Source organism: Hemitrygon akajei, chromosome 21 (genome assembly GCF_048418815.1).
Source record: "Hemitrygon akajei chromosome 21, sHemAka1.3, whole genome shotgun sequence".
NCBI lineage: Eukaryota > Metazoa > Chordata > Chondrichthyes > Myliobatiformes > Dasyatidae > Hemitrygon > Hemitrygon akajei.
The window spans coordinates 17994845-18014216 of NC_133144.1; the positions used below are offsets into that span (position 1 = coordinate 17994845).

Below are 19372 nucleotides of genomic sequence, written 5' to 3' on the forward strand. Positions count from 1 at the left end.
ATATGACTTCTAGTTTGAAAACACTAGACAGGCAATTTGAGCCTTTGTTCCAATTACAACAAAATATCAGAAATAACAATGTGAAGAATTGCCTTATACCTGTGGCTGTTAAAAGAAAAGCATGGGCCTAGACACTAACACAGTCAGTTCCAGGAATCCATTTAAATGTTCAGTTGAAGAGGCAGATGAGACCTTTAATCCAGCATTTCATTTAAAGAAAAACACACTATAATTCCAGTAGCTTCCTGTATCAGCCTCCATGGCATGCTGAAGTTGTGGTTGTGGTCTTAAAATAACACATGTAAATACAAAGTAACAGTTTATTTCACAAGAAGCTCAATGTAAGTTCATAACCCAAGTAGACATTGTTTCAGTCTCATTTTTCATTTAAAAATAATTTGTAATGTTAACAAAAGCCCCCAATCTTGCATAATTTTACAGATCAGAATGAATGTGAGGAGCAACTCGATGGTTGTGCAGAAAGAGGCATGGTTTGCAAGAACTTGATTGGAACTTTCATGTGCATCTGCCCACCTGGATTGGTGCTCCAGTTGGATGGTGATAGGTGTATTGGTAAAAGAACAAGTCTTTATGAATATCTTACCATTTGGCTTAGAATACTTGAGTTCATTTTTGCAAAATGCTGTATTAAACGTGTCATAATTATTTCAACTAGATGAAAACGAATGTCGCACCAAACCTGGCATTTGTGAAAATGGTCGGTGTAAAAATACTGCAGGCAGTTATAAGTGTGAATGCAACGAGGGATTCACTGTCAGTTCCACACAGACAGAATGTGTTGGTGAGTTTCAATATTTTATTGATTGTTGATTAATAGCTTTGGTTCCAAATCTAATTTTATTAGATATATTGCAGTCAAAATTTCATCAGTATTCTGCTGTGGCATTGTTTAAATAGCAATTCGATAAAATCATAGTTTGTGTATTTTAGTAAGGGAGAAAAAAGGAACTACTTCTCATACAGTAAGGTATGAGTTACAAGGGAAAATATTACCAGAAAATTTCACAATTTGCTGCAGATGCCCCATGCAAGAAAAATAATTTAACATCATTAATGAAGTGAGCCTAAATAGACTATGTGCAGACTTTCTATGGAACTCTGAATCTAATCTTATTGTTATTAAAGATCCAGACTAGGGAAACACCTTTTAAAGGATACTTGGAATCTCCATGAACAGAAAAAGAGACTAGGGAAATAAATGGGTTGCTCTGAGGGCCAGTGTAGACTCAATGGACTAAATAATCTCCTTCCATGTCATACAAAAACATCAGAAATATTTTAGCAGGCTATGGTGTTTATTTACTAGCCAGTCAAATATTGAGTGATAGCAAATCTAAATCATATGGAATCCAGCATAGAAGTGTCATAAATCATTTACAGAAAGCAAAATAGAGGAAAGCACAAACCTGGGATTATGAGCTCAAAGAATTAATCAGAAATAAAATGTACAAAGGGGGTCTAAACTTATACTGTTTTTAAAAAAACTCTATTAATAAGACTGAATGAATGTGTTTTATAATTGTAATGTTTATTCTCTGTGCAACCAATTTTGTTTGGCAATAATTAACATTTTTCATTCTATTGGAAATGAATACACCAATGGACAAGCCCTATTTTTTCTGATGGATTTAGTTATTATCCATTTAGGTAAATTCCCAAGTTCCTGATAACCACATTTAACTGCACACATGCAACTAAGCAGAGTTGCTGTCTCATTCACTTCTCAAAAACTGTTAGCAGAGAAAGACTCATTGTATTTTCTGATGGAACATGCACATTTATGTCTGTCTACTTTAGAGGTGTATTATCTGACAGAGAGTAGAGCTTTATCAGTCACATGGTTCTGGATTCCTGCTTAACTGAAAGGACATTGTGCAAATCAAAGCTGTAGTAAAACAAAACTGTTGAACAATTATATTTCAATTGTTACTTAAATGAAAATGTATGTTGTAGTATCGTTCATCATATATGTATGAGAAATGTAGTTAATAATTTTAAAAATTTGCAATAAGTTCAGCACTATTGTATGTCAGTTTATTAGTGGAACATTTCATTTGTAAAGATGGATAAGGTAGAGTAGATGTATTTACTGTAAAGTAATAAAATATCTCACTTTACCTTTACATGACTGAATATATTACATTTGATTTTGTATCCAGTCCATTTGGAAAAGGAAGTTATAGTCGACTTCAATGTGAATTATTATTAAGTTTTGCTATTTTTTTAAAGATTTCTATCACTTAAGGAAGTGAGGTTTTTATAACGTAAATACTGGTTGTATGCTGACATTTTTTAAAAATGAAACACTTTGTAACTTTTAGTAATTTCTATTAGATCTTTCAGATACAACATTGGCAAAATTTCAAACAGGAATTTCAAGCTGTATTTGCAGATATTGTCCCTTTCATACAAAATTTGGTTCAGCCATATATAGTGACTTGGATGGATGTAGCTGGTAAATCTAAGACATACTGGCTATCAAATTATCCAACTTTTAAAAAAAATATATCAACTTTAATGATTCTGTGACATATTGATATACTTGTGTTTTACAGATAACCGCAAAGGTTTATGTTTCTCGGAAGTACTACAGACAATGTGTCAGATGGCTTCCAGCAGCCGAAATCTTGTTACAAAATCAGAGTGCTGCTGTGATGGTGGACGTGGCTGGGGGACACAATGTGAAATCTGCCCACTTCCAGGAACAGGCCCTTTTAAGAAGCTTTGTCCACATGGACCTGGTTTCACCACAGATGGAAAAGGTAATTACGTCAGCTGCTGTTCAAAGATACTCATTGTTCTTGATTTTCTATTTAATCATGTTCTTCATGAATCACTAAATTTGGCAATGATTTGTGATATTTTCCAGCAATAATAGCTTTACTTTATGTAGGATTACAGAGACATATGGCACGGAAACTGGTCATTCAGCCCAGTCAATCCATGCCAGCATCTTAAACCTATCAGCCAAACCCTCTATTCTCTTCTCCCTCACTTGCCTGTCCAGCCTCCAGCCTCTCCTTAAAAATTTCACTACTGTCTATTCAACCATTCCCCATGGTAGCAAGTTCAGCATTTGCAGTACTGTAAATAAAGAAATTGCTTCTTTTCACTATTGAATTTCATAGTGATCATTGTATGTCAATGATGATCTAATTATACTCTTTCCCACAAATAGAAGCATTCTCTTCATGCATAGCCAATTCAAGCCTTTCATATAAAGCCACCAGTCAGCCCTTTCTAAAGGGAAAAAAAGCTTGGGTCTGTTCCTGTTCATCCTATCCTGAAAAGTACACCCCTTACATTTCTGATTTCATCCTTAATTATCTTCCGCATACCCTCTCTTGTGTCTCTGTATCCTTTTTATAATATGCCAGTTAGAATTCTTACGTATGCTCCAATCAAGGCTTGATACAAATTAAGTCTGACTTACATACTTTACAATTATTTTGCAATAGAAATAAACGTTAGTGCCTGTTCTGTGTTTATTTGTGGTCTTGCTAACCTGTGCACTATTTTTATTTATTGTTACATTTGTACTCTGATCTCTCTAGATCTAGATTCACACCTTCTGAGTAATAGATGCTTTCTCTGTCTACCAAATTGCACTATTTTGTATTTATCTGTATTGAACTTAATAGACAAATTGTGTGACCATTCTGCAAGTTAATTTATGCCCTTTTATGATCAAAATCTCAGCAAGAAGCTGAGATGCTTCATCCACTTCTGATTGGGCACAATTATCAATGCTTCAGCCTTGCCTTTAGCATTCACGTGCAGGGAAATGGGCATAGATCCACTTCCTCTTGTAGCTGCTTAATTGTTCACCAGCATTCACAAGTAAATGCTACAGGTTTAATATAGAAAAAAAAAGTAATTTGGAGGTAGAACAATTTATAAAGGAATTTCAGAGTTTGAACTTGCAGCTGTAAAAGATGAGGCAAGGAAATAGTGCCAGGTGAGTTTTGGGGGGACAGGTTGAGAGAAAGAAAGAGATGGAGGGAGTAGTCAAAGTAGAGAAGGTTACAGAGACAACAGGGGGAAAGAGCATGATAGGATTTAAGCACAGCAAATACTAAGATAAATAGTTTTTAATATTGTTGCTGTTCTTCATGATGCTTTTTAATGTGGTGCATTGACTTTAGCCAGATGTTATATTGAGATTTTATATTAGAATGGATAAATGTTCTCGGTGTCGTATGTGGGAGGTCCTGGAGTCTCCTAGCCTCCAGGACATCCACATCTGCGCCAGGTGCGCCGAGCTGCAGCTCCTAAGGGACCGTGTTAGGGAGCTGGAGCTGCAGCTTGATGATCTTCGTCTGGTCAGGGAGAGTGAGGAGTTGATAGAGAGGAGTTACAGGCAGGTAGTCACACCGGGACCACGGGAGGCAGACAGGTGGGTCACAGTTAGGAGGGGGAAGGGGAAGAGTAAGGTACTAGGGAGTACCCCAGTGGCTATACCCCTTGACAATAAGTACTCCTGTTTGAGTACTGTTGGGGGTGACAGCCTACCGGGGGGAAGCAACAGTGGCCGTGCCTCAGGCACAGAATCTGGCTCTGTAGCTCAGAAGGGTAGGGAAAGGAAGAGGAAGTCAGTAGTAATAGGGGACTCAATAGTTAGGGGGTCAGATAGGCGATTCTGTGGACGTGATCAGGAGACCCGGACGGTAGTTTGCCTCTCTGGTGCCAGGGTTCGGGATGTTACTGATCACGTCCAAGATATCCTGAAGTGGGAGGGTGAGGAGCCAGAGGTCATGGTACATATAGGTAACAATGACATAGGTAGGAAAAGGGAAGAGGTCCTGAAAGGAGAATACAGGGAGTTAGGAAGGCAGTTGAGAAGAAAGACCACAAAGGTAGTAATCTCAGGATTACTGCCTGTGCCATGCGACAGTGAGAGTAGGAATGGAATGAGGTGGAAGATAAATGGGTGGCTGAGGGATTGGAGCAGGGGGCAGGGATTGAAGTTTCTGGATCATTGGGACCTCTTTTGGGGCAGGTGTGACCTGTACAAAAAGGACAGGTTACACTTGAATCCTAGGGGGACCAATATCCTGGCGGGGAGATTTGCTAAGACTACTGGGGAGACTTGAAACTAGAATGGTTGGGGGGTGGGAATCAATTGGAAGAGACTAGGGGAGAGGAGGTTAGTACACAAATAGAGAAAGCTAGTAGACAGTGTGTGAGGGAGGATAGGCAGGTGATAGTGAAGGGGAGCTCTCAGACCGAAGATGTAGGGGAGAAGGAAGAAAAAGATGTAAAAAGTTGATCGCATTGTTAGGGATAAACAGAGAGGAAGAAGTGGAGAGTTTCTTAAATGCATTTATTTTAATGCTAGGAGCATTGTAGGAAAGGTGGATGAGCTTAGAGCAGGGGTGGGCAAACTTTTTGACTTGTGGGCCACAAAGGGTTCTAAAATTTGACAGGGGGGCCGGACCAGGAGCAGATGGACGGAGTGTTTTGGTAATACACCTCATAAGAGAAAATAAAATATCATGGGATATGTAGAAAACATGTGCTTTAATTTCAATTGAAAATGAACAAATGCATTACAACAAAATATCTGTCTTTGAAGTCCCATGGTATTTAGCTATTTATTGAAATGACTTATAAAACACTGAAAATTAAATGAATAAAATACAGCTTTTTTAAATAGTAACAGTTATTATTTTAAAGCACTAAAAATTCTGTTATCCTTCAAGATATCATCATCATCACTCTCCTCCTGACTGTCTTTATTTCAAAAACGGTAGGAGATGCAGGTCTACTTGTCCTGCTCCTTCTTATTCAATTGTCCCCTGTGCCAAAACTCAACAACGACCAGCACAAGGACAGAACAGTGACAACGCGCCAGTATGCAGAGCGCGTTATTTGATCTGGAGCGCATTTTTTATTTTGAGAACGTACGTGCACCTGCGCACTACTCATGTCCATCACTTAACAGAAATGACATGTAACATGTAAGGCTTATTGAAAAAAATATTTTCAAATGCATTTTTTACATAACACAACGAAGAAACTTATTTTTAATTTCAGTGGGAACAGTGTTGTTGGTCTCCCTTTTTAGCCAGCGCATCAAAGTCTGGATTTAGTTTTGTTGTGGCGATTCTCAGGATGGATCTGAGGTGTTGGTTAGTTAACTTGGATCTGTGGCTGGCTTTGTTGATGTTCATGACGCTGAACGCCTGTTCACACAAATAGGTCGAGCCGAACAACGCCAGCATCTTCTGTGCCGTCCTCCGGAGGTTTGGAAACACCTCTTTACCAAGTGAAGCATAAAAGTCATTCAGTTTAAGAGAGTTGAACTTCTCTTTTAAGACAGGGTCAGACTGAAGGTCGATCAGTTCCAGCTGTAGCTCCTCTGGTGCTGTTTCAGGATCTTGTGACGGGACAGGCCACCAACTGAAGTGACTTGTCAATTTTTTCAAAATCAGAAAAGCGACGGCAGAATTCTCTGTGCAGCGCATCCAGTGACTCGCTGTTTTTTTTCACATTTGCACCGGCCTCTTCCAGCATGGCTAGTGTGGGAAAATGAGTGAATAACTTATTCAAAATTTGCCTGGAGAAAAAAGCCAGCTTGGATTTAAAGGCTTTCACGTTTGTGTACATGTCATGCACAAACTGATCCTTCCCCTGTAGCTTCACGTTCAGTTCATTCATGTGTGAAAATATATCCACAGCAAACGCAAAGTCACAAAGCCAACTCTTGTTGCTCAGCTCAGGAAATTCGCCGGCCTTCCTCAGTAACTCCAAAAATGCACCGATCTCCTCTTTGAGCTCCCATACTCATTGAAACACTTTGCCCAAACTTAACCAGCGGACACGGGAGTGATAAAGTAGATCCTGGTGATCCGCATCAGTTTCCTCCAGGAACGTGATGAACTGACGGTGCTGAGGTCCCCTTGCACGTATAAAGTTGACAAGTTTTACGACAGGATTCACAACATGATTCAGCTGTAATACCGATTTACATAGAGATTCCTGGTGGATGATGCAGTGAAGGAAAATAACATCCTGGTCAGGATTTTCATCTTTCACTTTATTCTGTATTCTCCTCAGCAGGCCGACATTTTTCCCTGTCAAATTAGGAGATCAATCTGTGGTGATGTTGATAAGTTTACTCCGAGGGAGCTTCATATTTTCGATGACAGCAGACACCCAGTCATACAAGTCCTCTCCCCATGTTTTTCCTTTCAGAGACTCCATTGTCAAAAACTCCTCCGTTATTTCAAAAGTATTGTTAATTCCTCGGATAAAAATGAGGAGCTGAGCAGTGTCTTTTACATCGTTGCTTTCATCCAGTGCTAATGAATATAATGTGAACGACTCTGCCTTTTTATTTAAGTCGCTGGTTATATCTTCATCTATCAGTTCCACACGGCGAGTCACTGTCCTGCGAGATAAACTGATTTTTTCAAATTTGTCTTTGCTCTCCGGACACAATACACCTGCTGTCTCCACCATACATTCTTTTAAAAATTGGCCTTCAGACAGAGGCTTGCTGGCCTTTGCTAATTTGAATGACAGCATAAAACTCGCCTTGGTACTTGACTCATGAATGGCAGTTTGAAGAAAATTTTGTTGAGCCTGTAAATTAGCTGCCAACCTCTGAGCATTAGCTTCCCGTTCTTTCGTTGACTGGTTGCTAGCATAGTTGGCATGTTTTGTGGCAAAGTGACGGCTGATATTATATTCTTTAAAAACCACCACAGTCTCTTGGCATATCAGGCATACAGCAGTTGATCGGTGTTCGGTAAAAAGATATTTAGTTGTCCACTCCTTATTAATATGGCCCCCGGGCCATAGTTTGCCCATGCCTGGCTTAGAGCATGGATTGATACCTGGAAATATGATGTTGTAGCTATTAGTGAAACATGGTTGCAGGAGGGGTGTGATTGGCAAATAAATATTCCTGGATTTCGTTGCTTCAGGTGTGATAGAATCAGAGGGGCAAGAGGAGGAGGTGTTGCGTTGCTTGTCCGAGAAAATATTACAGCGGTGCTTTGGCAGGATAGATTAGAGGACTAATCTAGGGAGACTATTTGGATGGAATTGAGGAATGGGAAAGGTGTAGTAATGCTTATAGGAGTGTATTATAGACTACCTAATGGGGAGCGAGAATTGGAGGAGCAAATTTGTAAGGAGCTAGCAGATATTTGTAGTAAGCAAAAGGTTGTGATTGTGGGAGATTTTAATTTTCCACACATAGACCGGGAAGCCCATTCTGTAAAAGGGCTGGATGGTTTGGAGTTTGTAAAATGTGTGCAGGATAGTTTTTTGCAGCAATACATAGAGGTACTGACTAGAGAAGCGGCAGTGTTGGATCTCCTGTTAGGGAAAGAGATAGGTCAAGTGACAGACGTATGTGTTGGGGAGCACTTTGGGTCCAGTGATCACAATACCATTAGTTTCAATATAATTATGGAGAAGGATAGGACTGGACCCAGGGTTGAGATTTTTGATTGGAGAAAGGCTAACTGAGGAGATGCGAAAGGATTTAGAAGGAGTGGATTGGGGCAATTTGTTTTATGGGAAGGATGTAATAGAGAAATGGAGGTCATTTAAAGGTAGAATTTTGAGGGTACAGAATCTTTATGTTCCTGTTAGGTTGAAAGGAAAGGTTAAAGGTTTGAGAGTGCCATGGTTTTCAAGGGATATTGGAAACTTGGTTTGGAAAAAGAGGGAGATCTATAATAAATATAGGCAGCATGGAGTAAATGAGGTTCTCGAGGAATATAAAGAATGTAAAAAGAATCTTAAGAAAGAAATTAGAAAAGCTAAAAGAAAATATGAGGTTGTTTTGGCAAGTAAGGTGAAAATAAATTCGAAGGGTTTCTACAGTTATATTAATAGCAAAAGGATAGTGAGGGATAAAATTGGTCCCTTAGAGAATTAGAGTGGACAGCTATGTGTGGAGCCAAAAGAGATGGGGGAGATTTTGAACAATTTCTTTTCTTCGGTATTCACTAAAGAGAAGGATATTGAATTGTGTAAGGTAAGGGAAACAAGTAGGGAAGTTATGGAAACTATGACGATTACAGAGGAGGAAGTACTGGCACTTTTAAGTAATATAAAAGTGGATAAATCTCCAGGTCCTGACAGGATATTCCCTAGGACCTTGAGGGAAGTTGGTGTAGAAATAGCAGGGGCTCTAACAGAAATATTTCAAATGTCATTAGAAACGGGGATGGTGCCGGAAGATTGGCATATTGCTCAGGTGGTTCCATTGTTTAAAAGGGGTTCTAAGAGTAAACCTAGCAGTTATAGGCCTGTCAGTTTGACATCAGTAGTGGGTAAATTAATGGAAAGTATTCTTAGAGATGGTATATATAATTATCTGGATAGACGGGGTCTGATTAGGAATAGTCAGCATGGATTTGTGCGTGGAAGGTCATGTTTAACAAATCTTATTGAATTTTTTGAAGAGGTTACGAGGAAAGTTGACGAGGGTAAGGCAGTGGATGTTGTCTATATGGACTTCAGTAAGGCCTTTGACAAGGTTCTGCACGGAAGGTTAGATAGGAAGGTTCAATCGTTAGGTATTAATATTGAAGTAGTAAAATGGATTCAACAGTGGCTAGATGGGAGATGCCAGAGAGTAGTGGTGGATAACTGTTTGTCAGGTTGGAGGCCGGTGACTAGTAGTGTGCCTCAGGGATCTGTATTGGGTCCAATGTTGTTAGTCATATACATTAATGATCTGGATGATGAGGTGGTAAATTGGATTAGTAAGTATGCAGATGATACTAAGGTAGGTGGAGTTGTGGATAATGAAGTAGATTTTCAAAGTTTGCAGAGAGATTTAGGCCAGTTAGAAGAGTGGGCTGAACGATGGCAGATGGAGTTTAATGCTGATAAATGTGAGGTGCTACATTTCAGTAGGAATAATCCAAATAGGACATACATGGTAAATGGTAGGGTATTGAAGAATGCAGTAGAACAGAGTGATCTAGGAATAATGGTGCATGGTTCCCTGAAGGTGGAATCTCATGTGGATAGGGTGGTGAAGAAAGCTTTTGGTATGCTGGCCTTTATAAATCAGAGCATTGAGTATAGGAGTTGGGACACAATGTTAAAATCATACAAGGCATTGGTAAGGCCAGATTTGGAGTATTGTGTACAGTTCTGGTCACCGATTATAGGAAAGATATCAACAAAATAGAGAGATTACAGAGAAGATTTACCAGAATGTTACCTGGGTTTCAGCACCTAAGTTACAGGGAAAGACTGAACAAGTTAGGTCTTTATTCTTTGGAGCATAGAAGGTTGAGGGGGGACTTGATAGAGGTATTTAAAATAATGAGGGGGATAGATCAAGTTGACGTTGTTACGTAACCCCGTAACCAGGTAACTTACCAGCAAAGATAGCGGGATCAGCTGAGTCGGATGCTACTATTTTCAAAAGTTTTATTTTAAAAGGGGCACAAGCGTATGGTTAATACAAAACATTCAGATCATATACATTGTCAAAACTCAATCTAAAACACCGGTGTAACAATAATCAATCAGAAATAAGCTCTATAGTTGTCTAGGGGTAATACTGAGTCCAATTGAAATATAAAGAGTCACTCAGAAGTTTGCAGGCTTTTCTCTTTTGGGAACCGCTGGGGTTTTCACGTTGTAGAGAGAGAGAGATGATTTAGAAAAGATAAACACTTGCCCGTTGTCTTTACAGAGCAAATCCTTGGAATCAGGGGAGTAGGCTTCCCTGTTGTTATTTAAAAGCAGTCTTCCGTTGGTTCTAGCCACAGATTCAACATTTGGAATCTAACGCACGTGGCTTCCTTCAAAATGGCTTCCCGCTCCCACGGGAATCGGTACCGTGCTTCCTTGGTGCGTCTGAGGGTTTCCCCCCCTCAGACCCTCCTTTATACTTCTTCACGGGGTCGCAGGTGTCAATCAGGTTGCAGGTAATGCGATCTTTCTCTCAACCAGCCCACTTTGCCCGAGGGCTTTTCACGTGGTCTCCATGAGACAATAGTCAATGTCGCCTTTATTCTGCTCCTTGGGAGAACGTGGTTTTCCGCACGTCTCTCTCTCTCTCTCCCATTTTCCTGTGTCTATTCAGCACGTCTCTTTCTCTCTTGGGTCAGTTGACCCCCCCTCGACTAGGGCTCTTGCGATTCTCACAAAGGAGGGGGCCGAGGGCATAACACCTCCCCCCATAGCAGATTTTTAACCAGCGGTTAAAAACAGGTTGGTACAGGACTTTTTTTTTAATCTACATACTACACAAGCTTTTCTCTTCACAGAGTACTACCGTTATACATTCAAGTCAGTATCTAAACAGGTAACAAGTACAGTGCCCCTTTCTTTAATACCTTAACCTCACGTGCCATACTAAAGTCTGGTAGCATCAAACTTCAGCTCAATAACCACCTTATTCATTTGCTTTCTTCAGCAACATAACTAAAGAGTTGTGATCTTAGCTTACGTGTGTACTACAAAAGTTCATGCAAAATACTAATTTTTATGTTACTTTCAAACTTAACAGTCAAGCTTCCATGGGTGTTGTCTTTATTATTCACATCTTTGTCAAAATCCCTTAAAACCGGCTTCTGCTATTTAAGAATGGCGTCCCCATTAACCCTCGCCTCTTTTCCAGTTAATTCCCTCGTGGTGATCTTGGGCACCCTGGCGAAATAGGCTTTCGCCCGCTCCTTTCATAGGAGTTATTTTATCAACGTGTTCCAAACTTAGAACATCTTCCGAATTTCCACCCAATTCTTTAATTTTATGCAAGTTAGTTTCCTCTTCAGGACCCTTCAGGCTGTTAGTTTTCAGTTTAACCTCTTTGTTCAAACAGCATTTCAAATTCTGCCTGTTCACACCACACTCTGGAATAACAATAGCGTGTGGGGCCCTTTTACCTTCCAACTCAACCTGTAATTGATTCACAGGCTTTGTGGTACCAAGCCATTGTCTCTGTAGCCTGGTTGCTGCTTCTGATATCAGTCCAGCCTTTAAATTTTCTTCATTCAATTTGGGAACTACACATTTCCCTTTTCCTTCAATAATAATATTCACCTCATCAACTTGTAACCCACTTTCGAGCACAAACACCTGGGAACTCTTACTTCCCAAGGTTAACCCTTTTTTTTCCGAACCAAGTCTATCTGCTCCAAAAGGACGGCCGTCTCGTCCAGCTGAGTCAAATACCTCCACTTTTTCCTGAGCTCCATGACTAGGTTCAGCACCACGTGCATCCCCATCTTGGACACACTCAAACGGGACATTGGCCTCTTCCAGGCTTTCAACACCCGTACCTTTTTCAAATTCTAACGTCCCCCGATCCTTCCAGCTACTCTCTAGGCAGCCTCCCGTTGGGGAAGGCGCAACCCTGCGAGCTGAAACAACCTCCTCGGCCATTTCAGCTGACTTCTCCACAGCAAGGATACCCTTCTTCTCTAAGACTGCCCTCATTTCACTCTCGGGACCATCGAGAACACCTTTAGAACTCTCAACTTCTCCAAACAATTCTGCCAAACCAGACAGATCAACCACGTCCAACTCTGGACGTTTTAACAGCTTTATCCGTTTCTCATCTTTATTTCCTACCTCTAGGACCTTTCTCTTCACTAAGGGGGGGGCTATCTCCTTACCCCCTTTCACTTTACTCCTTTCTGTTTTACCACCCTCTGAACCCTCGTGGTATAGGGTCGGTAAAAACGTCTTGGCCAATTCACTACTGGCCCGATTTAAACTGCTCTGGTTCTCAGCTGCTTTTCTCGACAGGCTGCGAGTGACCGCGCATGCGCGATAGCTTTGGGACTCTAGGGGCGGGGAGACCGTACTCGCCGGTCGGCGGGTCGGCATCATGGCTGCCGAAATCCTACCTCTGGCTAAATCGTCCCCCTCCCCTCTCTCTCCCACTTGAGCTCTTCGCTCTTGCCTTCGCCTGTCCAGCTCCAATTCATGGCTCCTTTGTTTCTCTTTCTCTTCTGCTTCTAGCTGCTTTAGCTGGAGCTCACGACCCCATTTCATCTCTAATTCCCTTAGTCTGAACACATGCTCCCTTTCCGCCGCCTTTTCCTTTTCCCTGGCAGCTCTTTCCGCAGCCTTTGCAGCTGCTTCTACTTCTAGCTGCTTTACTTTAAGCTCATGGTCCAACCTTGCTTTCTCCAATTCTAACTGATCTGTCCCACGCGCTAATCTCTTTTCGGGGATATTTTCCAAATCCTCAGCTGCAAACACCTTCTTCCCAACGTAATGCTGTTGTATGACCCTTCGCACTTCCTGCTTTTTCATTGCTGGCTTCACCACTGTGAGGTCTAACGCCTGCGCCAAATTTACCAAGTCTGATTTTGTAGCCTTCCCTAGCGCCTCTACCGTCGGGTTTCTCATAAATTCATCCACATCCATCTTTGCTGGTTTCCCGTCTGGCTACCTGCGTAACCAGATTTAAGTTTGGACTTACAGCCCAATTCACTGACCCTCCCGTTTGGTTTCAAATCCAGGACGAGAACCCCATTTGTTACGTAACCCCGTAAAGATACCAGCAAAGATAGCGGGATCAGCTGAGTCGGATGCTACTATTTTCAAACATTTTATTTTAAAAGGGGCACAAGCGTATGGTTAATACAAAACATTCAGATCATATACATTGTCAAAACTCAATCTAAAACACCGGTGTAACAATAATCAATCAGAAATAAGCTCTATAGTTGTCTAGGGGTAATACTGAGTCCAATTGAAATATAAAGAGTCACTCAGAAGTTTGCAGGCTTTTCCCTTTTGGGAACCGCTGGGGTTTTCACGTTGTAGAGAGAGAGAGATGATTTAGAAAAGATAAACACTTGCCCGTTGTCTTTACAGAGCAAATCCTTGGAATCAGGGGAGTAGGCTTCCCCGTTGTTATTTAAAAGCAGTCTTCCGTTGGTTCTAGCCACAGATTCAACATTTGGAATCTAACGCACGTGGCTTCCTTCAAAATGGCTTCCCGCTCCCACGGGAATCGGTACCGTGCTTCCTTGGTGCGTCTGAGGGTTCCCCCCCCTCAGACCCTCCTTTATACTTCTTCACGGGATCGCAGGTGTCAATCAGGTTGCAGGTAATGCGATCTTTCTCTCAACCAGCCCACTTTGCCCGAGGGCTTTTCACGTGGTCTCCATGAGACAATAGTCAATGTCGCCTTTATTCTGCTCCTTGGGAGAACGTAGTTTTCCGCACGTCTCTCTCTCTCCCTCTCCCATTTTCCTGTGTCTATTCAGCACGTCTCTTTCTCTCTTGGGTCAGTTGACCCCCCCTCGACTAGGGCTCTTGCGATTCTCACAAAGGAGGGGGCCGAGGGCATAACAACGTGGATATGCTTTTTCCATTGAGAGTAGGGGAGATTCAAACGAGGACATGATTTGCGAGTTAGTGGACAAAAGTTTAAGGGTAGCACGAGGGGGAGTTTCTTTACTCAGAGAGTGGTAGCTGTGTGGAATGAGCTTCCAGAAGAAGTGGTAGAGGCAGGTTAGGTATTGTCATTTAAAGTAAAATTGGATAGGTATATGGACAGGAAAGGAATGGAGGGTTATGGGCTGAGTGCGGGCCACTGGTACTAGGTGAGTGTAAGTGTCGGCACGGACTAGAAGGGCCAAGATGGCCTGTTTCGTGCTGTAATTGTTATATGGTTAAATGGTTGAACAAAGAGGGCTTGAATGGTCATAGTAAAAAGATGAATAAAACCAATTAAAACTGTTTGCACACATTGTGGGTAAACTGTGTCAATAGCTGTTTAAGTGAAGAAATGCCTGTTTCTAAAGGGGATACTGTATATTTTTTTACATAGTAGATTTTATGGTTAAAATTTTTTCAGTACATTGCTACAACAACCTTGGAGAAATAAAACTGATTAACATTTTGGGTATAATACATTCACAGAATTAACAATTAAAACATAAATAAAACTTTAATTAGGTAAAAATATGATTTGAGAAACTCTTGGAGAAGTATTTAATTGGGCTACTGAACTAGTAATAGAAAATTTAGAAATATTTGCCTTGTGAAAAGATGTTAAAAGGATGTAGAAATAACAAAAGTGCTACAGAATAGGCAAGAAAGTGAATGAGCATGAAATAAAGTTATGTTCTTTTAATTTCAGAATAGAACTAGTAGGTGTAATATTCCTCTTGCCTCTTTTTAAAGTTATTCTAATTTCCCAGTGACTGGGACCTTCTTAACAACCTGTAGCTTGAAAATATATGATTGTATTTTGTTTCAAGGAACCTTTTAACTGGTTATAAATCTAAACCTTTAAATCTATATAAAATGTTAATTGGTGAAATTTACATGGTGCCTCCTGATGTCATGTCTTCGAGTGGCACTCACAGAATAATAACTTGCTCATTATTGCTCAATTTCATCTGGACTGCCTAGCTCCATACCTCATAACAGGCTTAGGCTGCAGATAGGCAATAGCTCCTGATTCCAATACAGGTAATATGGAAGGATAGGCAGGAAAGTAAGGGAGATGGGGTAGCGCTGTTAATTAAGGATGAGATCAGGGCGATAGTGAGAGATGATATAAGGAACAGAATGTTGAATCCATCTGCGTAGAGATGAGGAATAATAAAGGGAAAAAAGTTACTGGTAGGTGTTGTCTATAGGCCACCAAATAGTAATATTACAGTGGCACAGGCGATAAACTGAGAAATATCTGAGGATGTAAGAATGGAACAGCAATTATCATGGGGAACTTTAACTTGCACATAGATTGGGTGAATCAAGTTGGTCAAGGCAGTCTTGAGGAGGATTTCATAGAATGCATACATAATAGCTTTCTTGAACAGCATGTTACTGAACCTACAAAGGAATGTGCTATCTGGATCTGGTCCTGCACAGAGGCAGGTAAAATTAGGAATCTTGTAGTTCAGGATCCTCTTGGAAAGAGTGACCACAGTATGATTGAGTTTCTCATACAAATAGATGTTGCAATACTGTAATTCAATCTAAGACCAGTGCACTATGCCTAAACAAGGGAGACTACAATGGGATGAGGGAGGTGTTGGATAGGGTAGACCGGGAACACAGGTTATATGGTGGGATGAATGAGGAACAGTGGAAGACTTTCAAAGAGATTTTTTACGGAGCTCAACAAAAGTGTATTCCAGTTAAAAACAAGGACAGTAAGGGTGGGGAGAGCCAGCCATGCATAACTAAGGAAGTAAAGGAAGGCATCAAACAAAAGCTCATGCATACAACATCACCAAGAGTAGTGGGAAACTGGAAGATTGGGAAAACTTTAAAAAGCAACAAAGAACCACTAAGAGAGTAATAAAGGAAAGATAGATTATGAAAATAAACTAGCACAAAATGTAAAAACGGATAGTAAATGTTTTTATAATTATATAAAGCGGAAAAGAGTGGCTAAAGTAGGTCCCTTGAGGACAAGAAGGGGGAATTGACGTTGGATAATGAAAAAATAGCAGAGGCTATGGAGGACACATCTAGCATGTTGAAGAAAGATGATATGGATGCAGTAGGAAGTGAGGACCTTGATACAATAGCTATCACTAAAGTGGTAGTGCTGATCAAACTTGTAGGCCTAAAGATAGACAAGTCCTGATGGAATGCATCCCAGGGTAGTGAAAGAAATGGCAGAGGTTATGGTAGAGGCCTTGGTGATGATTTGCCAAAATTCTCTGGACTCTAGGCAGGTCCTGGCGGATTGGAAGAAGGCGAATTTCACACCACTGTTCAAAAAATTGGATGTAGACAAAAGGCAGGTAACTATTGGCCAGTTAGTTTAACATCTGTAGTTGGGAAAATGGTTGAAGTTATTAAAGAAGAAATAGCGAGGCATCTAGAAAGAAATGGATCCATCAGCCACCTACAGTATGGATTCAGCATAGGCAGGTCCTGTTTGACAGACTTACTGGAGTTCTTTGAGGATATAATGAGCGCAGTGGATAGAGGAGAACAGATAGATGCTATTTACTTGGATTTCCAGAACGAGATTGATAAGGTGCCACATTAAAAACTTAACCATAAGATGAGGATGCTAGAGTTGGGTATGATGTATTAGCATTGATAGAGAATTGGTTAACCAATAGAAAGCAGAGAATTAGGATACATGGGTATTTCTTTTTGACAATCAGTAGTGAGTGGTGAGCTGCAGGGGTCAGTGCAGGGCCTGCATCTGTTGATGATATACATTAACAACCTGAAATATTATTCAAATATGAAGCAATATCTGAAGAAAATTCAGATAAAAGGATCAATGCTCAGTAGTTGTTGCTTTATCCCCAGCTGTTTTCTTTGTGTATAGTGTCCTGTTGGAAGCAGCAGATCAGCGTATAGGCATTAAATTTCAGTGTTTCATGGTCCTGATATACTGTGACTCAGAATTTGCAACCTGCAGGGTGCTACCACTGATCTCTGAAGAAAGATTACACTTACTGTACCTTGCATGGTTATGCCAATAGAAAGTTGCTTAAAGAAATCACCTCTATTTTAGCAAGTCCTTTTGAGGCAATATCACTTCTATAATGTCTAAGGCATCATTTAGGGAACTGTGTAGGTTTACAGTAACATAGGCTGCATGCAAAATAATTGTAAACAGTACTTGATTGAGTGCTAAGGTGAGCCTCCATCCACCACCCTTTCCTTTTGCTGGCTGCCAAAGCTATCAAAAATTAAATATATTTGTGACATTCAAAATTACCAATAAAATGTTAAAATACTATAATTTTTATTTTAATTCATAAAACTCAAGCATTTAACATATGTAACTAAACTCCAATAATTAAAAGATACTCCAAGTAAGCTAACCAACCACATAGCTGTTTCTATCCATTGAATAATGGAGAACATGGCAGGCGTTCACTGTGCCAGGTGAATGCATGCCAGGTTCACCTGGCACAGGTTGCTCACACAGATTCTTCTTACTGGAAAATTGTTGCAAGTTTGCAGTTCCTTGCCAGATTTTGGAGTCCAGTGTTGGAGCACAGTCAAAAAACTATTGTAAATAGTAAGACAAAACAGTAAGTTCTTTACATGCGCACTGCATTCCTGAAGTTGCATATATTTCAGCAGTTACACAAGAAACTGCCAACATTGCTCTGTAAAATTGTCCCGAGTTGTAACAGCACAACCTAGGTGCCACAGTAGCGTAGGAGTCAGTGTGATGCTATTACTGCTCAGGACATTGGAGTTCGATTCTGACAACATCTGTAAGGAGTCTGTATGTCCACCCCATGAAATGCGTGGGTTTCCTCCTGCTGTTCCAGTTTCATCTCACAATCCAAAGACGTACCAGTTGGTAGGTTAATTGGTCATTGTAAATTGTCCTGTGATTAGGCTGGGGTTGAATCAGGGTTACTGATGTGGTCAACACGTACAAACAAGCTGGATGAACTCAGCAGGTCAGGCAGCATCCGTTGAAATGAGTAGTCAACGTTTCAGGCCGAGACCCTTCGACAGGACTGAAAAAGGAGGGGGCAGGGACCCTATAAAGAAGGTGGGAGGAGGGTGGAAGGTGCCAGGTGAAAAACCAATCAGAGGAAAGATCAAGGGGTGGGGGAGGGGAAGCAGGGCGGGAATAGGCAGGAGAAGTGAAGAAGGAATCTAAGGGGAAAGCACTATGGATAGTAGAAGAAGGCAGAATCATGAGAGAGGTGATAGGCAGCTGGAAGAGGAGGCAGAGTGAAAGTGGGATGGGGGAAGGGAGAGGGAGGGAATTACCGGAAGTTGGAGAATTCGATGTTCATACCAAAAGGCTGGAGACTACCCAGACGGTATATGAGGTGTTGCTTCTCCAACCTGAGTTTGGCCTCATCATGGCAGTAGAGGAGGCCATGTATGGACATATCTGTATGGGAATGTGAAACAGAGTTGAAGGGGGTGGCAACCGGGAGATTCTGTCTATTGTGGCGGACAGAGTGGAGGTGCTCAACAAAGCGGTCCCCCAATCTGCGTCGGGTCTTGCCAATGAGGAGGAGGCCGCAACATGAGCACCTGATGCAATAGATGACCCCAACAGACTCACAAGTGAAGTGTTGCCTCAGCTGGAAGGACTGTTTGGGGCCCTAAATGGTGGTAAGAGAGGAGGTGTAGGGACAGGTGTAGCACTTACGCTTACAGGGATAGGTACCAGGTGGGAGATCTGTGGGGAGGGACGTGTGGACCAGGCAGTCGTGGAGGGAACAATCCCTGCGGAAAGCAGGGGTAGAGGGGGAAAGATGTGCTTAGTGGTGGGGTCCTGTTGAAGGTGGCGGAAGTTGCAGAGGATAATATGCTGGATCCGGAGGCTGATGGAGTGGTAGGTGAGGACAAGGGGGACACGGTCCCTGTTGTGGTGACGGGAGGATGGGGTGAGGGCTGAAGTGCGGGAAATGGAGGAGATGCAGGTGAGGGCATCATTGAT

At 41.3% G+C, this 19372-nt stretch overlaps 1 protein-coding gene across 1 annotated transcript in view; it reads left to right on the plus strand.

Moving 5' to 3' along the window:
• LOC140714122 (fibrillin-1-like) overlaps positions 1 to 19372 on the plus strand; it is a 410633-nt gene that overhangs the window by 338165 nt on the left and 53096 nt on the right. The window contains exons 55-57 of the mRNA XM_073024910.1: positions 442 to 573; positions 677 to 802; positions 2577 to 2783. Coding sequence (XP_072881011.1) covers positions 442 to 573; positions 677 to 802; positions 2577 to 2783 — 465 coding nt within the window. The remainder of the gene's footprint in view (positions 1 to 441; positions 574 to 676; positions 803 to 2576; positions 2784 to 19372) is intronic.